The 24,045-nt window shown below is 40.3% G+C and overlaps 1 protein-coding gene across 2 annotated transcripts in view; it reads left to right on the forward strand.

Moving 5' to 3' along the window:
* The window catches only part of LOC115357011 (synaptosomal-associated protein 25-A-like), a 52,212-nt gene extending 30,243 nt beyond the window's left edge, over window positions 1-21,969 (forward strand). The window contains exons 4-8 of one of the 2 annotated variants that reach the window (XM_030048334.1): window positions 2,856-2,904; window positions 13,732-13,849; window positions 17,783-17,902; window positions 18,832-18,976; window positions 20,325-21,969. In XM_030048334.1, the coding sequence (XP_029904194.1) occupies window positions 2,856-2,904; window positions 13,732-13,849; window positions 17,783-17,902; window positions 18,832-18,976; window positions 20,325-20,393 (501 nt within the window). In that variant the 3' untranslated portion in view covers window positions 20,394-21,969. Of the gene's footprint in view, window positions 1-2,855; window positions 2,905-13,374; window positions 13,493-13,731; window positions 13,850-17,782; window positions 17,903-18,831; window positions 18,977-20,324 lie in introns of both variants that reach the window. The other variant, XM_030048333.1, reaches the window with a different exon arrangement.
* The last annotated feature ends 2,076 nt before the right edge of the window (window positions 21,970-24,045 follow it).

The following is a 24,045-nucleotide window of genomic DNA, read 5'->3' on the forward strand; positions in this document are numbered from 1 at the left end:
TCAATCAACTAATCCATCACCTTTTATTTCTGTGCCACATCCAATAGCAAAATGCAACTCCAAGAGATTTGTGTGTTTGCGTATCAGATGTCACTTTGGGTTCTGGATGACCTATAGCGGCTCTGCAGGAGTCACGTGGGTCAAATTGATGAGGTCATCTCCACGGCGACTGAGTTAGAATAGATTGCAGGGAACAGCAAAGTGGCCACCTCAACAAGAAATCCATAATGTTCAACCAGAGACTTTGTCTTACTGTCAGCAGACCCCCGCTTCTTTCTTTGCCTTGTGCTCATTTCTTATTTCTCATTTTCTTCTCTTCCTTCTTCTCTGTGTCTGAGGAGCATCCAGCTGCAGAGTCAGACAGCTAGCAGCACACCAGGGGCAAGCTTCTGGTGTGTTGGAAATGACAATTGCATGCCAGAAGTAGAAAAAAATGTAACTAAACCATGTATAGATAGAAAAAAAAAAAAAAAGAAGAATCAAATTGCATTAAGGATTTATGCCTTCACACTTCTTGCAGAAATGACTGTTGACTTGTAAGCAGTGATACAGAGCAGTGGATTCAACAGGGACTCTGCTTTTGGAGTCCCACTTTAAACCTTTCAGTCAATCAGATTCCGCTATTCACAGTAGGCATTACTGTTAATAACATATTTTTATTATCCCATTAACTCCAAGTAAAGTTGACAGTGAATTTGTTTTCTGTCTTTTAGCAACATTTTCGATGAAGAAAAAGAATAGGATCGGACATAGACCGTGCTACATGCCATTAGTTACACATTACACAAAATTATTTTTGACCAGCCACCACACCTACACTGAAGAATCAGAAATCAAAAATGTCACCACCCAGCTCTGTTTGCTACCTCATCAGGACAGTCAGTATCAAATGTTCTTCCATTTCACAAAACAGACAAAATAGCTGGTGTGCCAGAATTGCTACCAAGCATAAGAATGAGGAACAAAAGAGAGAATTTTTGGAGGACATAATTAGTAGAAAATATTCATCTCTATTAATTTCAAGTTGTCAAGTGCCTTGTTTAATTTCCTGGGTCCCTACCAGAGACTCTGGTGACTCATGGTGTGACAGTAAGGTGTGAAAAAGACCTATTAGTCACTGTGTGTGTGTGTGTGTGTGTGTGTGTGCGCTCTGGCACGCGCAAGCATGCGTGCGTGCATGTGTATATTTAACTATCCATGCAGAAAGGAAATGATGTCAGCACATGACTTTATGCCACTTGGCAGGGTCAGATATCCTGTCCTGTAGTTTGGTCGCTACAAACAGCCCAGAGTGTCGGTGATTTCCCATGATTCCAAGCAGAGTGGCACATGTCTGCACATTTATCTGCAAGCATCTGCCCTGCCTGAAGTACTGTACCTTTGGTTTTGTTCAAACTACAAGCCCAAATCTGATTTCTAGAATTTCCAGATTGGAAAGGAAAAGACTTGGTACATCAGGGGCTTTAGGTCCTAGCAACTGCCATGATATTTTGTCTGCCAATTTGAATTAGGTTTTCTTTTCTGTCTGAAAAATCTATATATATTTTTTTTATTATTATTATTTCTCCTGTAAAGTGGATCCAGTCCCAAAGACATTTTGCACACAGGATATATATACTAGATTATCTCTGTTAACTTGAAATTTGTAAATCTAAACCATGTGGTCATGGTGTACAAAGTAAATTTGATGGCAGAGACACCCAAAGAGGAACTGAGGCATGATCCCTTGATGCTAAGTGATGCCAGCACAAATGTAAGCAAACCTAGCAAATCACTGCTGCTTTATTTGCCCTATGGCCTTGGACTTCTACTATTTATTTATTATTCGTGGTCAGAAGTCATACAGGACCACATTGTTTTCTTCTGCTATTATAATTTTTTTGCTATACATTATTTATGAAGAGAATACTTTCTCTTCATAAAAAACACCCTTTCATCAGCAACATTTCACACACAGTAATTTAAACAGATACCTGGCCACTGGCAGATTTTTTTCCACAGTCAGGCAGATGGATACGGCACATCTGTGGCCTTGTTAACTACACTTGTCTCTATCTATCACAGCTCCAAGATGGTCAGGCCACACTGATCTGAATGAGCTGATGCGTAAACCGAATGGCATTTGGACTTCAGTTTCTTTCAGAGACAGGCTCGAGCTCACAGATCGCATAAAGCTGTTGTGTGTACGATTGTTAATGTAGTTCGTATGATAGCACAGTCATTGAACCGTGTTATTGTGCGATAAAGCTCAGTGTAAGCATCTACTACAGTAAATGACATTTATGAGTACACCTACTTATATTTTGTGTCTATGTTTGTGAATGTATGAGTGGGAGGGAGTATTTGCAGGGCTGTCTGTATGAATGTAGTTCCTCACAGTTATGTGATTTTTCTCATACCTCAATTAAAGCGTCTGAATGCTGTCACTTTGTAATTCCTTGCTTATCAGTGAGAAAAAGAAGCTACCAGGTTGTATTTTACTGATATTTAGAAAATTAAACAAACACAGGATGCATGATCACGGGAAGCTACATTTTGCTTAAAAATTTTCCACTGTGGTATTCTTTTTCAATCATTTCGTTCAATTCCTCGGAACTGAAATCCTCCCCATTTTTTGAGTGTTTAATTTAAGACAGTTTTCCTTCTTCCATTGTGTCAGTTTAGATAAGTCACACTCAGAAAATGTGAAATCAAATTGTAATTTGACTCAGTTTTGCTGCTCTGATAGCTCTGCTATGCTCTGTTTACTGTTCCTGATCTTTACTAATCTACTGATTTACCTTTTCTCCTTTTTTCCCCCTCTCCCATTCCTTCCTCTTCTTCTCTGCACACCCTTCCTTTTGTCCGTCCGTTAGAGTAAAGATGCCGGCATCAGGACTCTGGTCATGTTGGATGAGCAGGGAGGTAAGTTAGCAGGGAGAGATCACTAAACACTATTTCTCTAACTTCTAAACTTCTGTCTTGGATTTTTGTCCTGTCCTCACTCTCTCTTGCTGCTATTCTGCGCTTTAAAATAGGACAGCTGACGTCAACATCACATCCGGTATAACTTCAGAGACTCCCGTTCCAATTTATGATAACAAGGTTTCTATGCATTCTCAAAAAAAAAAAAAAAAAACCTTTATGGTGTTATTGTTCTTAAAGCAAAACTTTGCAATTTATTTTCTTGTCTGCTTATATCAAAGGCTTGGATGTAACATCAATTTGAGTTTGAGCTTGTGTTGCAAACACTGTTGTACTGGATGTGGCTGATAAGCTGGCCACCCGCTTCGCCTCCCTGTACTACACTTTTATGCTTCTTAGCTAGGCAGACGTATTACAGCAGGTGTGTTATTTTAATCTTATACTACTTTAAATTATTTTTATGATTAAGAGCACTGCAGTAGTATACTATTTAAAGCAGGACAGCAAGGTTATATAATACAAACAGCTATGTCAATGCTTTTAGCAGTGCTACTTTATCAGTGATGTTGCTGAAAACATTGGTAATGTTGTCATGTTCACCAGGACTAAAAGAAGTTGTTTTTTTGGATGTCAAGCCGAATAAGAGCATGGAAGAGAGAAAAAAGAGCCTGTGGACTTGGCATGAGGAGGAGCTCTGTAGCTTGAATTGTTGTCCAGTAAAGTCCTGTTGGAGAACATGAGTGTGCAGGGTCTATTTTCTCTTTTCCATGTTTACTCCGACACCATGTCCTCACTGACGGACCGAGAGGTCAGAAGTCAACCGGTAGCAGACACACTAAGCTTGTCCTCCTTTGCGATGTGAAACAATGATCAGTTTGACTGGTAATGACAAACTCACATCTCTCCCATTCACACCCCATCTTCTCCAGTTCTCCCATTATAGCATCCCTGGGTCATTATGGCTTGGCCCACCATTTAAAAACAAATTTTAAAGGTGCACTATGCAAGATTGCCGACAGTCAGTGGAGGTGAAGACACTTTAGAGCTGTGGTTCTCAGCTGGTGAGTTCCATGTTTGTGCCAGTTTATCAGAGTGTACAGGGTCCTGTCTCAAAGAAATCCTCTCCAAATTTGTGTAGTGTACCTTTAAGCATTATTAAGTACAAATGATTAGCAGTATGGAGTAATTATTGTTGGTTTTGTTTGTTTATTTTTTGTTGTTTTATTAGGATCCCCATCTTCCTGGGGTCCTCTCATAAAGCAATGTATGAGGTGAGGTTCGCGCTCTGTTTGTAGCGGTATGAAGGATGAAACAAGAGTGTCTATTGGTATCAACAAAGAAAACTATTTGGATACCACAACTGTGAAAAAAACAGGTTTGGGGTATACACTCTGAAAAATAAAATAGTTGTTTTAAACCCTCAGGATCCCATCAGCCTGTAACAATGAGGGAACCCAGAATATTCCTTGAGGGGAACCTTCCATAAAGACTTCATTAACCCTTAGTGTACCTCCACCAGCTGCTAACATTTGGTTATTCTTCAGGAAACCCTTAACGGATATTTTTTTTCCCTTGTAAGAAACACCAAGGTGCTTATTAGCCACAGAGGAGCCCCTGATGAACCCCTCAGTGCTGAGAGCAGCTGATACCTAAACTGGCTTACCCTCAGCTCCCTTACAATTAAGCTTAATTTGATTTGATAAATATTAAACACAGGATAAAATATTAACATCCATTTAATATTTTATTCCAGATAGACAATGCATGACACTGTGAGTGACAGAGTGTGACATTGTGAGTGTGGCTGTGGTGAAGATGTAGATACAGAGTGAGAGATTAGCACCAGCCAAATGCTGATAAATGGATACATTGCCACTGGCAGATTTTTTTATTTATTTATTTATTTATTTATTTATTAGATAAATAAAAGGAACACACCAACTTTTTGGCAGAGTGTCCCATTGGTCATCTCACCTGTTAAGTGGTGAGAAAATAGATATCAGAATCCTCTGTGTGTCCCTGGTGGGTCATCTGCTCCATGTTAGCACATTAGCATTCACTGTGCTGAGTGGTTTGGCGTCTGGGAGGAAAGTTAAAACAGCTTGGTTGCCCTCTCCCTGTACCTGTTAGCATTTCACAGTAAATGGATTACACCCATTTACACCCAGACACCCAAAATTGCCTTGTTGGTCACACACACTGACCCAGCATTGCCAGACTTTGATGTGGGCATATGTGTAGATTAGAGTAGCATTTGCTGTGTGTAGAGAACGGCCTGTGTGTGTGTGTGTGTGTGTATTACCAAGGGGTTGCGCTTCATTCCATGTATGAGAGAGCAGCCTAATTGGCCTGTCAAAGGAACAGATAGCCTCTCTCTCCCCCCTCCTTTCCTTTTTCTCTCTCCAGAGTAATGGCCGATACAGCACTCAGTACTGTTAACATAGGCCGGCAATCAATTCACAGATTCAAATTACCTCTGCCTCTCAGCAAATGTCCGCTGCACCTGATCCCCCCATCTATCTCAGCCACTCTCAATGGCTCTCTCTCTTCTTTTTCTTCTTCTTCGTCTCCTCTCTTCCTTTTCTTCTGTCTCATCCCTCTCTCCATCTTCCCTTTTCTTGACCTCCACCATTTCCCAGAGCAATTTTACACAAGTTGCCAGGAGATTGCGTTGGTTGCAGCAGTGCCATAGCTTTTCTTTCTTTCTTTCTTTCTTTCTTTCTTTCTTTCTTTCTTTCTTTCTTTCTTTCTTTCTTTCGTTCTGTGAACATTTCTCTCTGTTGGCCTGTTTCCATCCAACTCAGAACCTAATGTGAATTTTTTGAACTATTGTAAACATGTAAACATGTTTGATAATAAAATGTTTCCATCAGCTGTTGGCCAAGTTCTGTGTCAGCTGATGTTGATCACGCTGCATGCTTTCGTGCAAAACAAAGTAAGGCATGTTGCCATGTAACTGCGGCCTTAAAAGTGCATCATAATCTAATTTATCAGGATTTCATCGCCCAAAAAACAACTCTTGCCATTTCCATTCAGCCTTTCAAATCATCATCACAATCATTTTATCACAATTAGTGATAATTAGTGATAAAATACTTGGAAACCCAACATCAGCCTCACTTGCTCTATACTTATCTCTGTCTCCCTCTCCCTGTTCCTCCTTCCTGCTAACAGTAAGTACTGAACTACAAAAGCTTCTATGTGCGCTGGAGGAGGCCTCACCCTATTAGTCTAGACCAAGAAACCAGAGGGAACAGAATATCTCTCCCTCTCTGGAGCCTTTGACAAAAACTTGACTCTTAAAGGAGGCTACAGCAGCTGGCCAGGGCGGAAAAAATGGGTTTGCTGGCCTGTGGTAATTAATACAGTCTTGTTGAGATGCAAAAAGTGGGATGTAACTAATCCCCTGGCCCTTGAGACACACAAACAAGATGCAAACACGTCTATGTACACACACACACACACACACACACACACACACACACACACACACACAGGTCATCCATGCGAGGAGATTTGTCATTCCTTGCAGTGATGCATTACCTGCGGTGGAGGCCTGGTTGCAGCTAATGAGTCCCTCCGTGCTTGGCTATTACATGCATGTTGACCTGAATTACACCTCAGTCAGTGTTGATAGATCGTTTCTGTGCTTCAGTGAGCTCTTGTGTCGACGGGGCACTTCTGTTTTAGCTGGCGGCATGAAACATGCTTTGACTGTAGCTCCTGCTGTTACTATCAGATTATTGAAAACCTATTGGGAGCGCAATACTCTATTGTTGAAAGGTAAACTATTCATGATGTTTACACTGTTTTTTTTAACATTTATGTTAAGCACCTAGGCTGCAACTCTTATATTGTACACAGTCGCTATAGCAAGAGATATCAGGGCTCATTTTCCTCCCTTCAGAAGAAGCCATTTGCTGCTCCTTCAACTGCATGAAAAACAGCTTCCACAGAGCGAGACGATCCATCACAGTCAACATGAATTCGGTTGGATCAAAGCTCCTTGTTTTATCATTAGGTCATTATGCCTGAGTTGTTTTCAGTGCATGCATTATGTTACGCTCTGTTTACCGTCAATTGCCTGACACCCGCAGGAGGAAATGGAAGCCTGCGCCAGGAAATATTCCCTCCCAACACATATTATCCCACAAACATGATTGTCACATTCATGTTGGTTTATTTTGGACATATATTTCTTGACCTAGCAGCTGATACCGAGCTGAGTTTGACACTGTAAAGTTTGTATTTCGGAAGAACAGAACACAAAAACGTGCTGAAAAATGTCATTAGATAGATGTTAAAATGACTGAGAGAAATGTAAACAAGGCTGAGGACACAGTAAATTAGTTACACCTCTGAACGTCACCATTACTCATCTTTAACTCTACGGGGAAAATGCAATAATGGCTCCATTCCTGTGAAAAGGTGAAAAAACGTAAAAATATAAATAAACATTGATTGAAAGAATTAATGAATCACCTCTACATGGAAGATACTCAGCTATGATGAGCTTACTACCATGTCAAAACTGTTTGACATGGTAGTAAGTATTTTGCAGTCTCCCGTGCACCTTATAAATATCATTATCTGTTAGATTTGTCTGTTTATTTGTTTGTTTGTTAATTTATTTATTCGCAGTGTAAATGTAGACATACTGTATTTTTTAAGGTGATTAGGTAAACCCTCCAAAACTTGGTTTTACCAAGCGTTTCATTTTATTCTTATGTTGTCATACATCTATATGGATTTAAATCATACACAGTAGGGTAAGCATTATGAAAGTGAATGAAGTTATATCCAGCTAGGCTGTTTTAATAAAAATAATGAAAAGGGTTTTCTTAAAATTTGCTTGATATTTGTCAGTGTAGGTGTTTTTTGCTAGGTGATCTCTGCTTGTAATAGTAATAGTTTTCCCACCTTTTTTTTTTCATCACAACATCACTGGACTAGAGCATTAATGCCTGTCTCACTGTCTTTCAACTTTCCCTGGTTCACATATTCTCTTGGATCAGTGCTCAGAGGTGAAGTGAGCATGTTTACACAAAGCAAGTTAATGACTCACTCTATTAAAAAAGTGTTTTGGCTATTTTCTCATAGCAACACATCTCTTTTAAACAGTTGCTGTCTCAGTTGTCTTGATCTCTATCTCCTTCCCATTAAGTGGATTTAACAGACAAAATGATTAAGGGATCATTAAGGGATCATAGCTTTTCCCCTGGGTTCGCCTCAGTCTGAACTCGCTCAAATAGAGATTGAAAACATGTCTTTGTTTTAGGCTGTGTGGACTACCTTACAAATGGTGTTTGTCACACAGGATTAAATAATTAATATACTGTAGCAGCATAGGCAAACACCCAAATATAAATAAATTTCCCACATAGTATAGTTTTCTTATCAAATGCAATCAGAGTTGCTCAACCCATCTAGTCTAAAGTCAATTAGTTATGATTCAGTGTGTTGGTCAAGGACACTTGGGTCATGTGGCTGTCAGTGTCACTCCTTCACCTCACTGCCCCTGCTCACAGGCTCCAACAAGGGTTCCTGTGTCCTCCTTGAAGCATTTGACATAATATCTAGCAGCTGAAAAAAATAAATCAAAAGATGTGAGTGTACTTATTCCACAGTGACTTGAAGAACTGTGATAGGTTACACATGTGTGCCTGACAAGCTCGCCGGGCGGAGGGAGTCGAAGAGAGGTGTGGCCCTCTATCGATAATCTCCAGATGGGAGGACACTGCAGGTTGTTAAGTCTGGACTGACTGTCAGGAACTGTGGAGATAAACGTGCCTCTCTCTCTGTCACGTTCCTCCTCTTTCCAATCCCTCCCTTCGCCTGGGATTAACGCGTAAGGCCAATTAGTTGTCGTGTGCGGTGTCGTGCTGGTGAACTCCAAGGGATAACCCTCTCCCCCTCACACATTGTAGTAATTCTCTGCTGTGAGCTGAAAACTACTTTTTCCCCTGCAGAAATAAGTCACATCTGCCCATCCGGTATCCTCTTCCCCTGTCCCTTTTTGTCATTGAAGCTTTTTGTACTGTGTTACGCTCACTGTGTGAAAAGAGAAGCCAAAAAAAAAAAAAAAACTGAACCAGAGGGTCTCTGTTTCTCTAAAATCTTGTGTTGTATCTGCATCATCAGGAGCCAGGGATCCTCCAAAACCACATCACCACTATACCCACCGCACCAAGAGCATCTTGGTATTACAGAAAAGACTTTTTAGATTTTTTAGAAGCTCCTCAAGTCATCTGCCATTTCATAAATCTGTAGTTTGTGATATAGTGTGATTTCTGAATAATGGAGTGATCCAGTTCAGTCCACAGCAGTCCCATTTCTTGCTCAGGTTTTTGATGAGACTGCTGGTGAGGTCTGAAATTATTGGACGAGATGATGTGGATTAGCTGCGTTGCTGTGAAATCAGGGTAGAAAAGGTGTAGTGTTCATGAGTTTAGGTCCGATCAGTTTTGAGGAGAATAGTACGGGATTGAAATTTGACACTTCAGTATTTTTGGGAGATTGCCCAGTCACAGAGGATAGAGAAAGGATGGCATGAGACAAAGGTCCGCAAACTTGATTTGAACCCAGGATGGTGCTGTTTCATGATATGTGCCTTAGACCAGCTAACCACCAGACTTTATGTTGTTGAACCTTATAGAGAGTAACTGGCTGAGATGGGACATGCCCATTTGAAAACCTAAGCCACATACCTGCTCTCTTGTGCACCTCTGCTCTTAAGATGGGTTGAATTAAAGAGTTATTATGACATAAAAGTGAAAATAGGAAAGCAAAGACACATGCATGTTTTTTTTGGTCAAATAGTATATTACAGTACAGCACCTTGTTGCCAAAGCGATATTATGAATTAGCACAGGTTCGCCAATTGAAGGGACAGACTTGTTAGTCATCCGTCTTCTCAGTCCAGCTGGTGTGTTTATCTTGTTGGTTGTGAAGAGGAATGTTTCTGAGACACTGTTGTACATGTTTGCATCAAAACTCTGATGCTGAGTAACACACAGGGATCCCAGTTCTTCAATGTCAGATGTGGATTCCAGCAAAAATTCTGCACAGTCCCGTTGGTTGCCACTTTTAGTCCCAATGTCAGTGGGCATGGCTGTACAACATCGACACATGCACCAGCAGTCACTATTAGCCCCCAGCTGCTCCAGCCTGTCCGACCATACCAGTGACTGACTCATGGCAGCAACTCGTTCCTGCCTCCTATGAAAATGCCCTCAGCTGTGTATTGTGCAGGGGTGGGTAGAGTGCAGAATAGTTCTACTTGTGCACGAATACAGTTACCCATCCAAAAATGAACTTGAGTATGAGTAAACGTTACCCAATAAGAAAACTAAGAATAAATGAGTAAAAAAAAAAAAAAAGCTATTATGAGTACTAGTTACATTTTCCGGATTGTCTATTTTCAGGCCATATGATAAAGAACTGTAATTCAAAAAGAAGCAATTTAAAATCATTTTAATTTGGTGTAGGGGAGAGTGGGGTAATTTGTGCCAAGGGGCAAGTAGTGCCACCCCTGTTATCTAGAAAACTATAGAAGAAGTTGGTCATGTGACCACATATTTTTGAAGAGGCATCCATTTCACTCATCTTATAAAGAAGGGAGACACATGGCTTGAGAGGTAAGCACATTTCAGTTCAAAAAACATTTTTTTGCCCTCCAAAGTAAAATTTCTATGATCAAGGTTTTTTGATTGTTGTGTTTGAACAATTATAGAAAACTTTGAAAACAGTTCACACAGGTTTTAGTACTTTAGTAAGCTACACCATGAGTCTATACAGTTAGCATGATGTTAGCTCAAAACAGCTGGGGGATGCATTTTTTTCAAAATGGTGGGCTTGGGGTAATTTGTGCCAAAGGGCCTTGGGGTAATTTGTGCCAGTGGCACAACTTGTGATTATATACTATATATTACTTTCTTGTATTTTATTGTTATTGTACATTATTTTCTTACCTTTGATCACTAAAACTATTCAGATTCAGATGAAGATGATTTATAGGTGCTCATTTTGGACTTTTTAGTTTGTTTGGGGTATGTGTTCATGTGGCGCTAGGCCTCGTTATAGAAAAGTGGCCTGTGATCTTGTTAAAATAATAAATAAATGTTAAATAAATAATTTTGTATTGAATTTGTTTTGCTTTTATATAGCATTATCATTTGTGAGATTAAAATGATCTGTTTTACTTCAATTATCAATGGCACAATTTACCCCAGTGTATTCTCTCTAATGGCACAATTTACCCCGCATCGGGGGCAAGTTGTGCCACAAAACCACTTTTTTTTCAAAAGCTATATTTCTCAAACAGTTTATATAAGATCCAAAGTGATTGTTCCCAGGGATGCACAACATCCTAAACTATATGTGCATATTTTAGTTGGAGGCATTACTGTAATCCCCTTGCTTTAAAGGCACTTTAAGTAAAAATTGGCACTATTTACCCCACTCTCCCCTACCGACTATTTATCGATTGTCAACTGTTGGATCTAACTGTGGCTAAGGGTTGCTCTCCGCAGCCTCTGACTGGGTCGTCTGACCTTCCACTGCTGCGAGCTAACCAGCTGGACTTGGAGTTGAAAAGGTCACTGACTGCTGCACGGCCTTCTTCCTTAATCACTAGGACAGGTCTCTCTTGAGAGGGAGACCCCGTGTCTTAATCAGATTACCTGTGTTAATAAAGGTTAAATTTGAAAAACAAAACAAAACAAAACTTGCTTGGTGGTACTGACTGCCCACCTGCAGAGCGATGTGTGTCTGTCAAGTCACTGTATGAAAATCATCAGCTTTCTCTTAAACCATCACAAAGGGAGAAGCAATTGTAATGCACTCTGTGCTCAAACTGTACTAATTTATTCATTTGTGTTACTTGTAACACATTACTACTCCGCTAACTGTGGTATCAGATAACATGCAGTTGAAAATGTTACCATCTGTCGCATTTTTGACAGTGGCATTCTACTCTGCAAGCTCTCTTAGTTGGTGGCCTTAAGCAACAACAATTTTTGTGCACTCTCATAACAGCTCCCACCCCTGAAACTGAGGAGGCATGGAACCAACAGGGTGCCATTTCCCAAAAAGATTAATTTTCAAAATTGTCACACAAGATTCATGATGAAAATTTGACATTACATCTCCTGAAACTTAGATCAAGGGAAACAAAAATACCCAAGCAGCTGAGTTGGTATCTCAATCCAGTCAGAAGCACTGACACGGCTACATTTGTCTGCTGCAATAAATGTATGTCGCTTTGTGGTGTTGCATTTAATGTGAAGCTTCAGCACAGCTTATGAAAATACTGGACCTTCCATTTAAGATGGGCTCTGTTGAGATCAACAGCCTTGGTTATTAAAGCTCCTGCACTGCCATTGTATAATCATCTTTGTCCACTGCAGTACAATGAAACTGATACGCTCCTCCCCACTGGAATAACATCACTGCTCTCCCTATCCTGCTCCTTTACCATTACCAAGACTAAGAGAGGATCTGACCTTGAATTAGAGATTTTTATAGCTCTGTGCCCTATTGACCACCTAAGTAAGAACACATTCAAGACCTTGTGTGCCTTGATATGCCATAATGCTTTTCACCACATCTGCCACCATCAATTGTTCATTCATTCACTGGTCATTCATTTGCTGTTAGTTCCTCTACCACTCAGTCATATTTTCAGCCATTTATAAGTGTTTCTGTCAGCTCTGCCTCTCCCAAAGCCTCTCATTCTTTCTTGTTTTTATTTTCAGCTTGTGTGGGCTAGTTTTTGATTAAATCCAATCTATGATGTTCCTCTGAACTTCAATAAGTTTTTAATCTAGCTTTAGTCTTTTTTTGCCATCTTTCTTCTTTGCTCTACTGGGAAATTTTCTGCTCTTTCTGTCTCTCACTCTTCGCTATTGGTGTGGGATAGAGTTCAGACAAGACTGACAAAATGACCAGCTTCATGTACAGATTCTGGTCTGGTATTGAAATTTGCTGATACTGGTACAGATATTGCTACTCAGATTAAACACTTTTTCAGCGAAGCAATATATGTCCCTTTGGATTGAGGTAGGAAACAAAATCTTTTCTCTTCTCTCAAGTGAAAAAAAATGCAAGGAACAACATTTGATGAGGAAAGATGTAAGTTCTTGTTGAGTTTTTTTTTTCTATCTGCTCTGTGTACAGACATATCCAGGTACCCTGCCCCTGTACATATCTAGAGGGGCAAAACTATGGTTTGACAAAGCAGGTTTGTAATTAACGCTAGCATGCAATTGCAGAAACACACATAAACGCATTCATGTGTATGTGTGTGCACATGCAAGTGTGCACACACATACACTTAATGCTTGTTGCCTGCTTTTCCTCTTGCATCTAGCCTAGACACATTTTGCCTCTTGCCTTGTAGCCTAGAGCGCAAACCATCAAAACAAACCAGTCAAATTCATTTCACTGCTCTCATGCCTTTGTCCTCACCAGAACAACTTGATCGTGTCGAAGAGGGCATGAACAAGGTCAACGCAGACCTGAAGGAGGCCGAGAAAGATTTAAAAGATTTAGGACAATGCTGTGGTCTGATATGCCCATGTGTTAAAAAGTAGGTACCGGCCAGGAGCCCCGCGCTCTAGCCTGTCCAGTGCTGGTGGTGGTGATGGTGATGTCTGATGTCTCTCTTGTCACAGTCAATGTCTTTTTTTTTGTCTCTTTTCCTTTGTCTCCCCTCTCTATGCCCCTCCCCTCCTTCCACCCAATCCCACTTTCTTCTTCTTCTTCCTCTTCTCTTCTCACGTGCTTTCGTTCTTTTGGTTGGAAAAATGACAATGTGTTGGTAATCAGAACAACTGGAGCGCATCGAGGAGGGGATGGACCAAATCAATAAGGACATGAAGGATGCAGAAAAGAATTTGAACAATCTAGGACAATTCTGTGGTCTATGTACATGTCCATGTAACAAGTAGGTGCAGCCTGCGTTGCCTGACTGCATGTGTTTCAGTGCCTGCCTACTTGCCTATCTATCTGTCTGCCTGCTTGAGCCTTATGGTATATAGAGCATGGTGAACTGTGGTGTGAGCAGTCAGGCCCAAAGCCACCACAACACACTCTGCAAACAGGCCCACTCCGCACCAACACAGTGCGTCTGTGTGTGCGTGTGTGTGCATATATGCGTTTGCATGTGTGCGAGTGTGTGCACGCATGAATGTGAGTCACTTCGCACAACAGATAAAATGCTACTACATCTACTTTCCAACTGGCATGGCCGTCGTCCTTAAAAGCCCTTCATTCCACAATGGATGAGAGCAGCAGGGATCCAGCAGGGATCAGCGTAAGCAGCGATCTGGGCCACTGTACCCCCCCACCCCCCACCCCCTACATCCGCCCCCCTCCAGCAGCCTCCAACACCGCCCAATCCCTTCCAGCAGGCACAGAGTTCAGCCACAGAATCAATCAACCAGTTGCCTACTCTTCCAAATTGCTCATTTGAATTTTCCCCATTTTGTTTTCAGGTGAAAACCTTGAACTGACACTGTCCAATTAAGTAGCTTCATGTCTTTTTATTTTATTTAATTTATTTATTTTTTCGCTTGAATTAATGAATTACTCGGTCCTGTGTGGTTTCAGAAATGGCGCTTAGGCTCATGCAACCTATTAAGAGCAAATTAATTTAACTGAAACATTAAATGGCTGCCAGGATAAAAATTGGTTTGTTTTTCTCTGAATGTCTGGCGGTTTTCACCTGACATTCTTGCTACTCAAAAGGGCTGCTATTATTATCACATACAACCATAATAACTTTACAAGACAACAACAGCAGGTAGTTTCAGCCAAGGAATCTGATTGGTCAAACACATCCTCCAGCCGTAATTTCCATCAAGTGTGGCTTGGCATGATTAGTTAGTTCCTATAGCAACACTTGTTGTACATGATCCAGTAAATCAGGATATTCTTTATTTTTTGTATTGACACTCCTTAAATAGTATGCATGCATTACTAACATTGTTTTAAATCTTTTAAACAGTTGAAGCCATTCTTTACTGTGATTAGGTATGATGGTAATGCAACAGGTGGCAGCTGAGATTCTTACAACCAAGTTCCACCATAATCAAACTATAATGATTATAATCAAACATTTACAGTCAAGCACATACTGTTATCATACATTTCAAAGGCACATAGCTTTATAAAATATGTTATGTTACTCTTTAATCCTCTAAAATGACCATCAGATTACAGGATGTAACTATGCAAGGCGTCCGTTTCCTCTTTCCTTCCCTCTCTCAGGACTGTCCTACATTATGCTTTAGTCATACAAGACTTAGACAAACTCGATTTGTAAACAAACAAAAAAAAAAAAACATGTAAATCAATTATCAGCAATTGTTGCAGAAGTCTTGTATGATCTGTTTTCTGTCCCTCAACAGCCAAACTATGGTGACTGAGCCATGTCTGAGCATACTGGACCTGTAGGACCGATGAATACTTTGCAGTGTCTCAGAGCTATAGAACATACAAATGGCTGAGGAACCATGAATAAGTACTTGCACTGGTGCCTGAACTTGTGATTCATATGCATCTGTGAGTGCGAGGCGGGATGTTGCCGAAAGTGTGAAGCAGAATGTTAATCTACCAGCCTTGATGAATAAACATGTGCCTTTATCATTTATACAGATGCAGTGCAAAGGCTGTAGTAGCCATGATACAGGATCCTTTGGTAATCTTTGGTCCAATCGACTGTGGATGCCGCCCCAAGGCGTCCTGTGCTGCTCCGAAGAGAAATCTCCCCACAAAAGTTACAGAGGCCTGTAGCAAAAAAAAAAAAAAAAAAAAAAGCTACGTCCAGTTTCACTCACCCAAACAGATGTCCACATTCCTTCACTCATCTACTTTCGCCACGCTGACATGCACCACATCTCTCATGTACAAAGAAACTTTAAGACCTAAAGACATGTACAGTATTTTCCATTGTTTTAGTTTATGTTTTTGCCTCAAGTGGCAGTGACAAGCATATTGCTCAAAAGTATGGCACCAATGAAGTAAGGGGTGCCAATTTTCATTTTGTTACAATAGAGAATACCAGGTATATTTGTCTTTGACCACCTCTAAAAGTTTATTTGTACACTGAAAATTGAAGGATTATAGACAACTGCTTGGTTCTGTAACATTCAATAGTTTTTCATTACATTATCTCTGACTTCTGTAGGGAGAATTTTCTTTGGAGCAGCGCAGGAGCCTTTTGGAGAATCAACAGCCAACATGAAGAAAGACTAGCAAAGGGTCCTGAATCAGGGCTGGAGCTAAATCTGACTGCACAGCTCAGGCATCAGTGTAGCACTGGCTGTTTTTTTTTTTGCCTTCTTGACAAACCCAAATGGAACCAGCAGGCATTTATTTCATTAATCACTGGTAGAAAATTTGTGATTTTTTTCATTGTTAGGTTTTTTTTTTTTTTTTTTTGGTATTTTGCTTTAATAGACAAAAAGACAGGAAAGGCAGGGCGAGAGAGGGAATGACATGCAGCAATAATAATGATACTAATACTAATACTACTACTAATAAAAATAATAGCATAGAAACATGGTTAAATGAAAAGCACGCTCTGGATTAAACAAGATGATTCTAATGTATGAGGTTACTTTAACAGTAACTCATAATATGCTTTCCTTTCACCACAAAATTACTTTAGAAGAACAAGTGAGCGTATTCAGACAGTCTAGTAGCCCATTTTGGGATGAACCTCTACATGTTTTGTGAGTATTACAAGTGTTTTGGTAGTCTGCTGACTCTGTTTGGTGATTATGAGAGAGGTTTGGCCCAAGTCTTGTCTGTTCTATAGCTCTTATTTCCTCCCTGTCATAAACCACTTGTTATGTAATCCTGTGGTTATGTCATATTTTTCATCAGATCTACAGTCTATACATGGCAGCCCTGGGTCAAATAGCATTTGCCAATAATTCTTGCTGTTGGTTTCAATCTGTTCGTAGCACCAGATGGTTGGGGTTTTCCATATCCAGACAGCAGTTGCATTAATTCAGAATTCACACCAAAGAGAGTAAAACAAACACCAAGAATTATCTTTGACTACTATTTGACTGCATACAGTGTATCATCCTACTGATCTAACCATCCAGATGAAATGAAGGGCTGGTTACAGTTTTAATTTAGTCTTCTTTTCAAAATGAACACCGGTCACTTTTTTTTTTCTTTCTTTCCATGATGGATCTAACTGGTTGGCTTTCTTTCAATAGACTGAGCATGTTGATATGATGTGCCCTGATCCCGGTCCCCTCATGTATGTTTTTATGTCTCCCCTGCCCACATCTATCACTGTATACTGTGTGTTCTCCCTGTGTGTGTGTTTGTGTGTGTGAACTGTCTTTCCTCTGTCTGAAGTCTCGTATCAGTGTTTTGTGTTTGTGTTGTACTGTATGTGCTTGTGGGAGACAGTTTCGCTGAGACTGTAAAGGACCTCGATTACTTTCTAACACAAGCCACATGTGAGCTTATTGTGCTCTGGTTCAATTGATCTGCATTCGGGATCAATTATGTCTTGATAGATTGAAATTACATGTATGCAACTACAACATACGTGTGGCTGGCATGTTGCTTTAGTAGGTGAATTGGCTTGATACCAATTGTTTTCCACTGCAGTCTGATCATATGTTTTGATAGTGAATGACTACATGAAACCAACACACACACACACACACACACACACACGCATATACATATTGACTCTCAAGTGAACACACACAGAAGCGCACTGACATTCACAAACAAGTATACACACAAATACATCTTCAGTTCACACACACAAATACAAATACACAAACACAAGCACACACACGTACACACTATACCCCACGCTGACTTGACAATGTGTGTGTGGTAGGATTAAGGGCGGGGGCCAGGCCTGGGGAGGGAACCAGGATGGAGTGGTGAACAGCCAGCCAGGGGCTCGCGTGGTGGATGAACGCGAACAGATGGCCATCAGTGGGGGCTTCATCCGCAGGTAAGTGTAGTGCATGTGTGTGTGTGTGTGTGTGTGTGTGTGTGTGTGTATGATATGTTTATATTTTGTGTGTGGAGGTGATACTGCATAGAAGATGACTCCGAAGACTTCTCATTTAGTTGGAAAATGCAATCCGTGACTCTGTATGAGACGCAGCAAAAACTGCATCAGCATTTCATATTAATGTGATGCATTCAGGGACACCAGGAGAACTGATAAGAGACAGGAGTGTGGCCTCTTACTTCTGTTTTCTGCTTGTAATCAGATATGCCGCTTCTCAAGGTCATTATGTGCCTGGTTCCCACATCTTTAGCACCAAAGCACATCTTTCAGCTTGGGCAGGGCAGTGCACACAAAATCAAATATCACCACATCTTTGACCAAATATCAAACATAAAATATCAGTATCAATAGTGTGATAATATTTTAGGGTTGACTATTGATGATTTCATTAGATATGTAGACACAGGAGTCAGTTTCTAATAATTCTACAGTCTAGTAATTATACTACTACTACTACTACTGCTGATGATGATAATAATTATAATAATAATAATAATAATAATAATAATAATTACTCTACTGGGACTACCTCCTAGTATTTAGACAGTATTTATTTTAAAATATATGTATGTGGAAAAACAGCTAAGACATGGAAATAATGGCATATATTCACAGTAATGCTAGGGACATGAGCAAGAATGTCAAATCACAGTGGAAACAAACCTTAATATCCTCCTGAAATATTTGAATTATAGCTAATTAACACATAACAAAATATTTCAAATGTGCTATGTGTGTAGGTGTCTCTTTTCTCATGATTGTGAGAATCACTTAACATATTGTTCTTGTGAGAAACGTGCTTTCTGACATTGTACAAGCAGACCACAATACAAACGACACCACTTCCTCTTCCTGTGTGTTTCCAGGGTAACAAACGATGCCAGGGAGAACGAGATGGATGAGAACCTGGAGCAGGTGGGTGGCATCATTGGCAACCTGCGTCACATGGCCCTGGACATGGGCCAGGAGATCGACACCCAGAACCGCCAGATCGACAGGATCATGGAGAAGGTACACTTAAAACCAGGGAACAAACTATATAAGCATACAGACATATTATAAGACGTAAATATATCATTTGTGTTTCATTTCACAGCAAGATTAAAATTGGTCTCCTTTGCCAGTTTCAGTTAGTTGAGAATAAGGCTGTCACAATATCAGATTTTCACTACACAATTATCATGGCCAAAATAATTCATGATAATGATATTATCACAATATGCAGAGAAAATTTGAAAAAAAAAAAAAAAAAGAAAAGAGAATGCTAAGAAAAGAAAATGCTAATGATGCTGTCAGTCAAATTATTTTTTAACCTTGTTAATTGTGAGAGTGAGTCTGTAACCACGTCACACACACACACACACACACAATTGGTGTGTGTGTGTGTGTGTGTGTGTGTGTGTGTGGGGAGGGGGGTGACAGAGAGGGACACAAAGGAAGAATGGAAAGAAACAGAAATTATTTAACTGGTGCTGGATTATTTACATGATATTATCATATGCATATTATTAAGATGATATCAGTGTAAAACATCACCGTTATCGTCAATGCCAGTATATCACAGCACCTCTAATCCAGAGTTTAGATTGATGACTGTATTTATAGACCTGCAATGAGAATATTATTGATAGAGAGCTAGGGGACAAATTTACAGACTCTGTCATTTTCAGAAGCTGGGGTTATATTTTATAAAGATGGAAGCACAGTAGAAGAAGTGGAGAAGATAGTGTTAGAGGCCAAGGCTAATGTAATATTGACAAGTTCGATTTATAGTTGATACTGGCTCATGAAACTACAACGACAGGATGACAACAGGATGAAGCTGTGTAGGGCACAAAGTAATAAACTTAACAGACATATCTACGAGACTATATAAATTTATTTTTTTACAGAAATAACCATTTATGTTTGTATGTTTGGCAAAACAATGACAGCATCATTGAGAGGCTACAGAAAACAACAAAACTTGATGTGGTTAGACTTAAAGCTTCTGAGGCTGTATTTAAGGAGTTGCAGTGTCAAGATTAGTGGGAATGTAAATAAATGCAATAGAAGAAAGTTAAGTTACATGTGGCTTATATTTGGATTTGGATATGGAAATGCAGATGCTGTTATCCTGATTTTAAGCATATTTAGCCGCAGCTTGACACAATAATGGGGAAATCTGGTTGATGCATTAATGGGGAAAATATATGGTGAAAATTCTCAGTGGCTTCAATCACTGTAATTGTTTATATTAGCCATGGGATGGCTCAGATCTCATCACTACAGTAGCATGTGTTTCACTACAACCTGAGAAGCTACATAACACTGAGCACATTGACAACCCCTCACTCCCTATCCCTCTTTTCTCTTCCAGGCTGATTCCAATAAGACCAGGATTGATGAGGCTAACCAGCGTGCTACAAAGATGTTGGGCAGTGGCTAAACTGCAGCAAAAATGAAAGAAGTGCTTTTCAACCCCCGTCCCCACCCCAAAAAAACCCATTCCCACCCTGCCTAACTTGCAACACCTGCGCCCAGCGTCCTTTCCATTGCTCAATACAGCGGGCGGCGCAAAAACATGCTTTTATCGTGATACATACTCTGTAGAGGTTTGCACACATGCACATATCAGACCTTCCCCTGACTGCCCCACCCCACCCCCGCTTCCTCTTTCTGCCCTTGTTGTTAATATTGTTCTGTGTCGTCTCTCTTTTGGCTTTTTGTTAAGAAATGATAGTCCTGTCCCACTTCGACATAATCCCCTCCCCGTGCCCTCCGAGGCTGTACATAGTGCTTCTTTGATGGCTTCATGGATTTAGATCACCTTCCCCATTTTCTCTGTTTCTTCCTCCCATTTTTTTGTTTTTTTAAAAGTCTATGTGTAATATAAATTGTATGTACACTTTGTTCCGAAACATCGACTGCTGCAGTAACTGTCTGTCAAGATGCCGTCCTTTGCCCTTGTCAGTATTCTGGTGTTGTCCATGTAAAACACACTGCATATATCCATCAGTATAGATGTTGTGATGCTACATGATACGGCCACAGTGATTCACCATGAGTTTATAGTCCTCACAGCTTCTAACCAAGGCTCCCCCACCACTTCACTGCAAAGCCATTTAATGGATAGATGAAAAGCCACTCAGATATTTACAACAGTTAACTTCCATTAGCAGACCTTATGCCTGTCTTCTTGACAACACATTAATACCAGGGTTCTTTGTCAGATGAAATTTAAGTATTTGAGCCTTTCAGATGTGAAAACAGTAATGCGGGCCACGACTGTTAATACACCAGTGTTACCAACTCTGTTGAAGCGGTAATATTTAGGAAGTTTGATGCTTTGGATTGTACAGGATTCACCTTTTCCTCAGGGAGCTAAATCTGACCATTCAAAAGAAAAGGTTGAACATTTAATTGATACACTGTAAGTCAGGATACTGTACAATACGTGACTGTGTGTGTGTGATAAATGTATTTGCATGTGGTCTGAACTGGCAGGAACCTTGTTTAACCATCATAAATATTTCAGGGCATTAGTCATGACAGGTAACAGTCTGATTGATAGTGGGAAGAGGCGGAGCTTAGCTGGAGGTCAGACGACAACATCAACACAACAGCAACAACCAGTTCAGTTATTAGACCTGAGAACAAAGTTAGGCTCCTCACGGTCACAGGCTTCGGCGATGGGGTCAGCAACCTGTGCACATGCAGGGCTGAACCTCGTCACCTACAATTCAACCCCAGCAATATCAAGTAGCGCATTAAGTGTGTTCTGCATGTCCAACTGCTCTTAGAAAGCATTAAATAATTCATTTAGCTAGCTGAAAATATCTTAACATGGCAAGCGCATGCTCCATATGTAGGCCATACAGAAGAGTGGCCCATGTTTCCTGCCCCCTTTGAAATAGTGCCACTCTTTTTGTTTCATGTCTATTTACCTTTCCAGACTGTGACCATCATTGTAAAATAATACTATGGAAAATGCCAATAAAAACATCATAACTGTAGAACAAAAATGAGATTAATTTCTGTTTTTTTCATGTCATTGGATGCTGTGTTGAGTTGATATCATGGTCCTGTGTAGCTCAACAGGCAGAGCATGGCACTAACATAATTTCCAGTGGAGCCACATACACATAAAAGAAAGAATGGACAGATGAGTGATAAATGAAAGGAAAACTGTAAATGACTGAGTGATGTTGAAAACGCGGCTGTTGTATAATGAACTGTGTAAATTATTTGTCATGGGCCGAGGTCACTCAGCCCACCATGTCCACACTAAGCCGGGCAAATTTGAAAATTCATCTTTTTTTTCTCCATTTTAACCACAACCATCTGACCTGATCTATGTTTTTTATGCAAATGACTGATCTCCTCTTGGACTACAGTTCTACTATCCACACTGAATGAAATGTCACTAAATGATTTCATAACAACATATACCATATGAATGGAATGTGTAAACTTACATGAGGACAATGCGTAAATGATCTTGAAAAACTTAACATGGACCTACTTCTGGGGGGGCATATGTAAACATAATAAACTGGATAGAATAACTCTGTTAAGCTTGTACGCCAATTATGAGAAGCTCAATTACTCCCATATAAAACAAGCCTCTGTGACATGGAGACACTGTACCCCTTTCACTTTTGGTTTATGCCATCTGGGACAGCTGATGATTTAATCTGTTGGCAGGACACATCATAGGGGCAGGGATGTTGTGCTAATTGGTCTATTCAGGGCAACAAGGATATTCAGTCACAGGATATCAAAGGTATGTGTAAACAGCTTTAGTCAAATAAAACCTTAACCTGAGCCCCTTAACTGGGTTACTCTGTGAATGTAAACACCACCACTGCCAGAGGTAGCATGTGCCATTCAGACTGGATGCTAAAAATGTTTCCACTTATGGTAGTGGAGTAGTGCTAGGACAAGAAAAAAGAGACCTATGGTAAAAGGAATATTTATTTATGTCAAGATGAAAATATATTAGCAAAAGGAGATAAACGGGAGAGCTTTAATGTTGTGAATAGTAAATTCCTGCATGCCAGGATTGAGTTCCCAGGCAATGAAAAATCTTGCATCTCATCACAAAGTGTTAAGGAGGCACTGTATGAAATTTGGAAATCAGACCTATGGTGAAGTATCATCCTCTTCCTAGTGCCTTAGCTTGTGTTACTTCAAATCAGCAAATTACTGCAGTGCTGTTTGATTTCTCTGTAGTGTTGAAGCAAAAGTAAATGCCTTCATTGACACAGAGACATGACAGTTTTTAGGGCAGCCCAATCTCCACAGTAGACACTGCAATTAGGAGTCTGTTTGTCACACGTTCCTCTGAGACACACGCAAACACACAAAGATCCCACCAGTGCTCAGCTTTGCTAAAGTGGCATGGCCTAATTTTACTGAGGAAAAATGAGGAAATGTTATCATCTAAATGGAGTGTTCACCCTGTGCAACAATACAAAGGCAATTTGTCTTGTTGGTGTTTGTGTGAGAGCATGTCGACAACTCACATGGTGACGTAAGTAATGACATGATGTACAATTTGTTTTCCCCCTCCACACAGAGGTCAGAGGTCAGGGCCAGCTACAGAACAGCATCATGCAGCTGGTAGGGACTCAGTGTCTCGCTAAAGGGCACTTCAGCTGGGTGGATATTTGAACCCCAGGGTGGTTCCTCTACTCAGACATACATACAGTACAGATATGTCAAAAATATGATGAAGTAAGCCTACACAGGGGTGACAAGTTAAAGGATTGAGGGATACATGCCAAGTTGAAATCAGGCTGAATAGACTTTGGTCAATTCCTTCATTGTGGAGCAGCTCCACTTAACACCTTCGAGGGCCAGGTACACAAAAATACAGAACCATTCATCTCAATGGTATGGTCTCAATGCAAATGAGTGTGGCCTCACTTAATTTTAACCCTTTGGCGCATAGCTGTCACTACAGTGGACAGCTGTTTAAAGCCATTTCTCCTAAATGCAATGGTTTCTATGGTGGAATTGCATATCAGCTGTTAGAATGCTCTCTGCTGCTCCCCCCCATTGAGGTTTATGCAGAGACTGTCAATTCTTTTTTTAAA

The sequence above is a fragment of the Myripristis murdjan genome, chromosome 3, assembly GCF_902150065.1.
Source record: "Myripristis murdjan chromosome 3, fMyrMur1.1, whole genome shotgun sequence".
In the NCBI taxonomy this organism is placed as follows: Eukaryota; Metazoa; Chordata; class Actinopteri; order Holocentriformes; family Holocentridae; genus Myripristis; species Myripristis murdjan.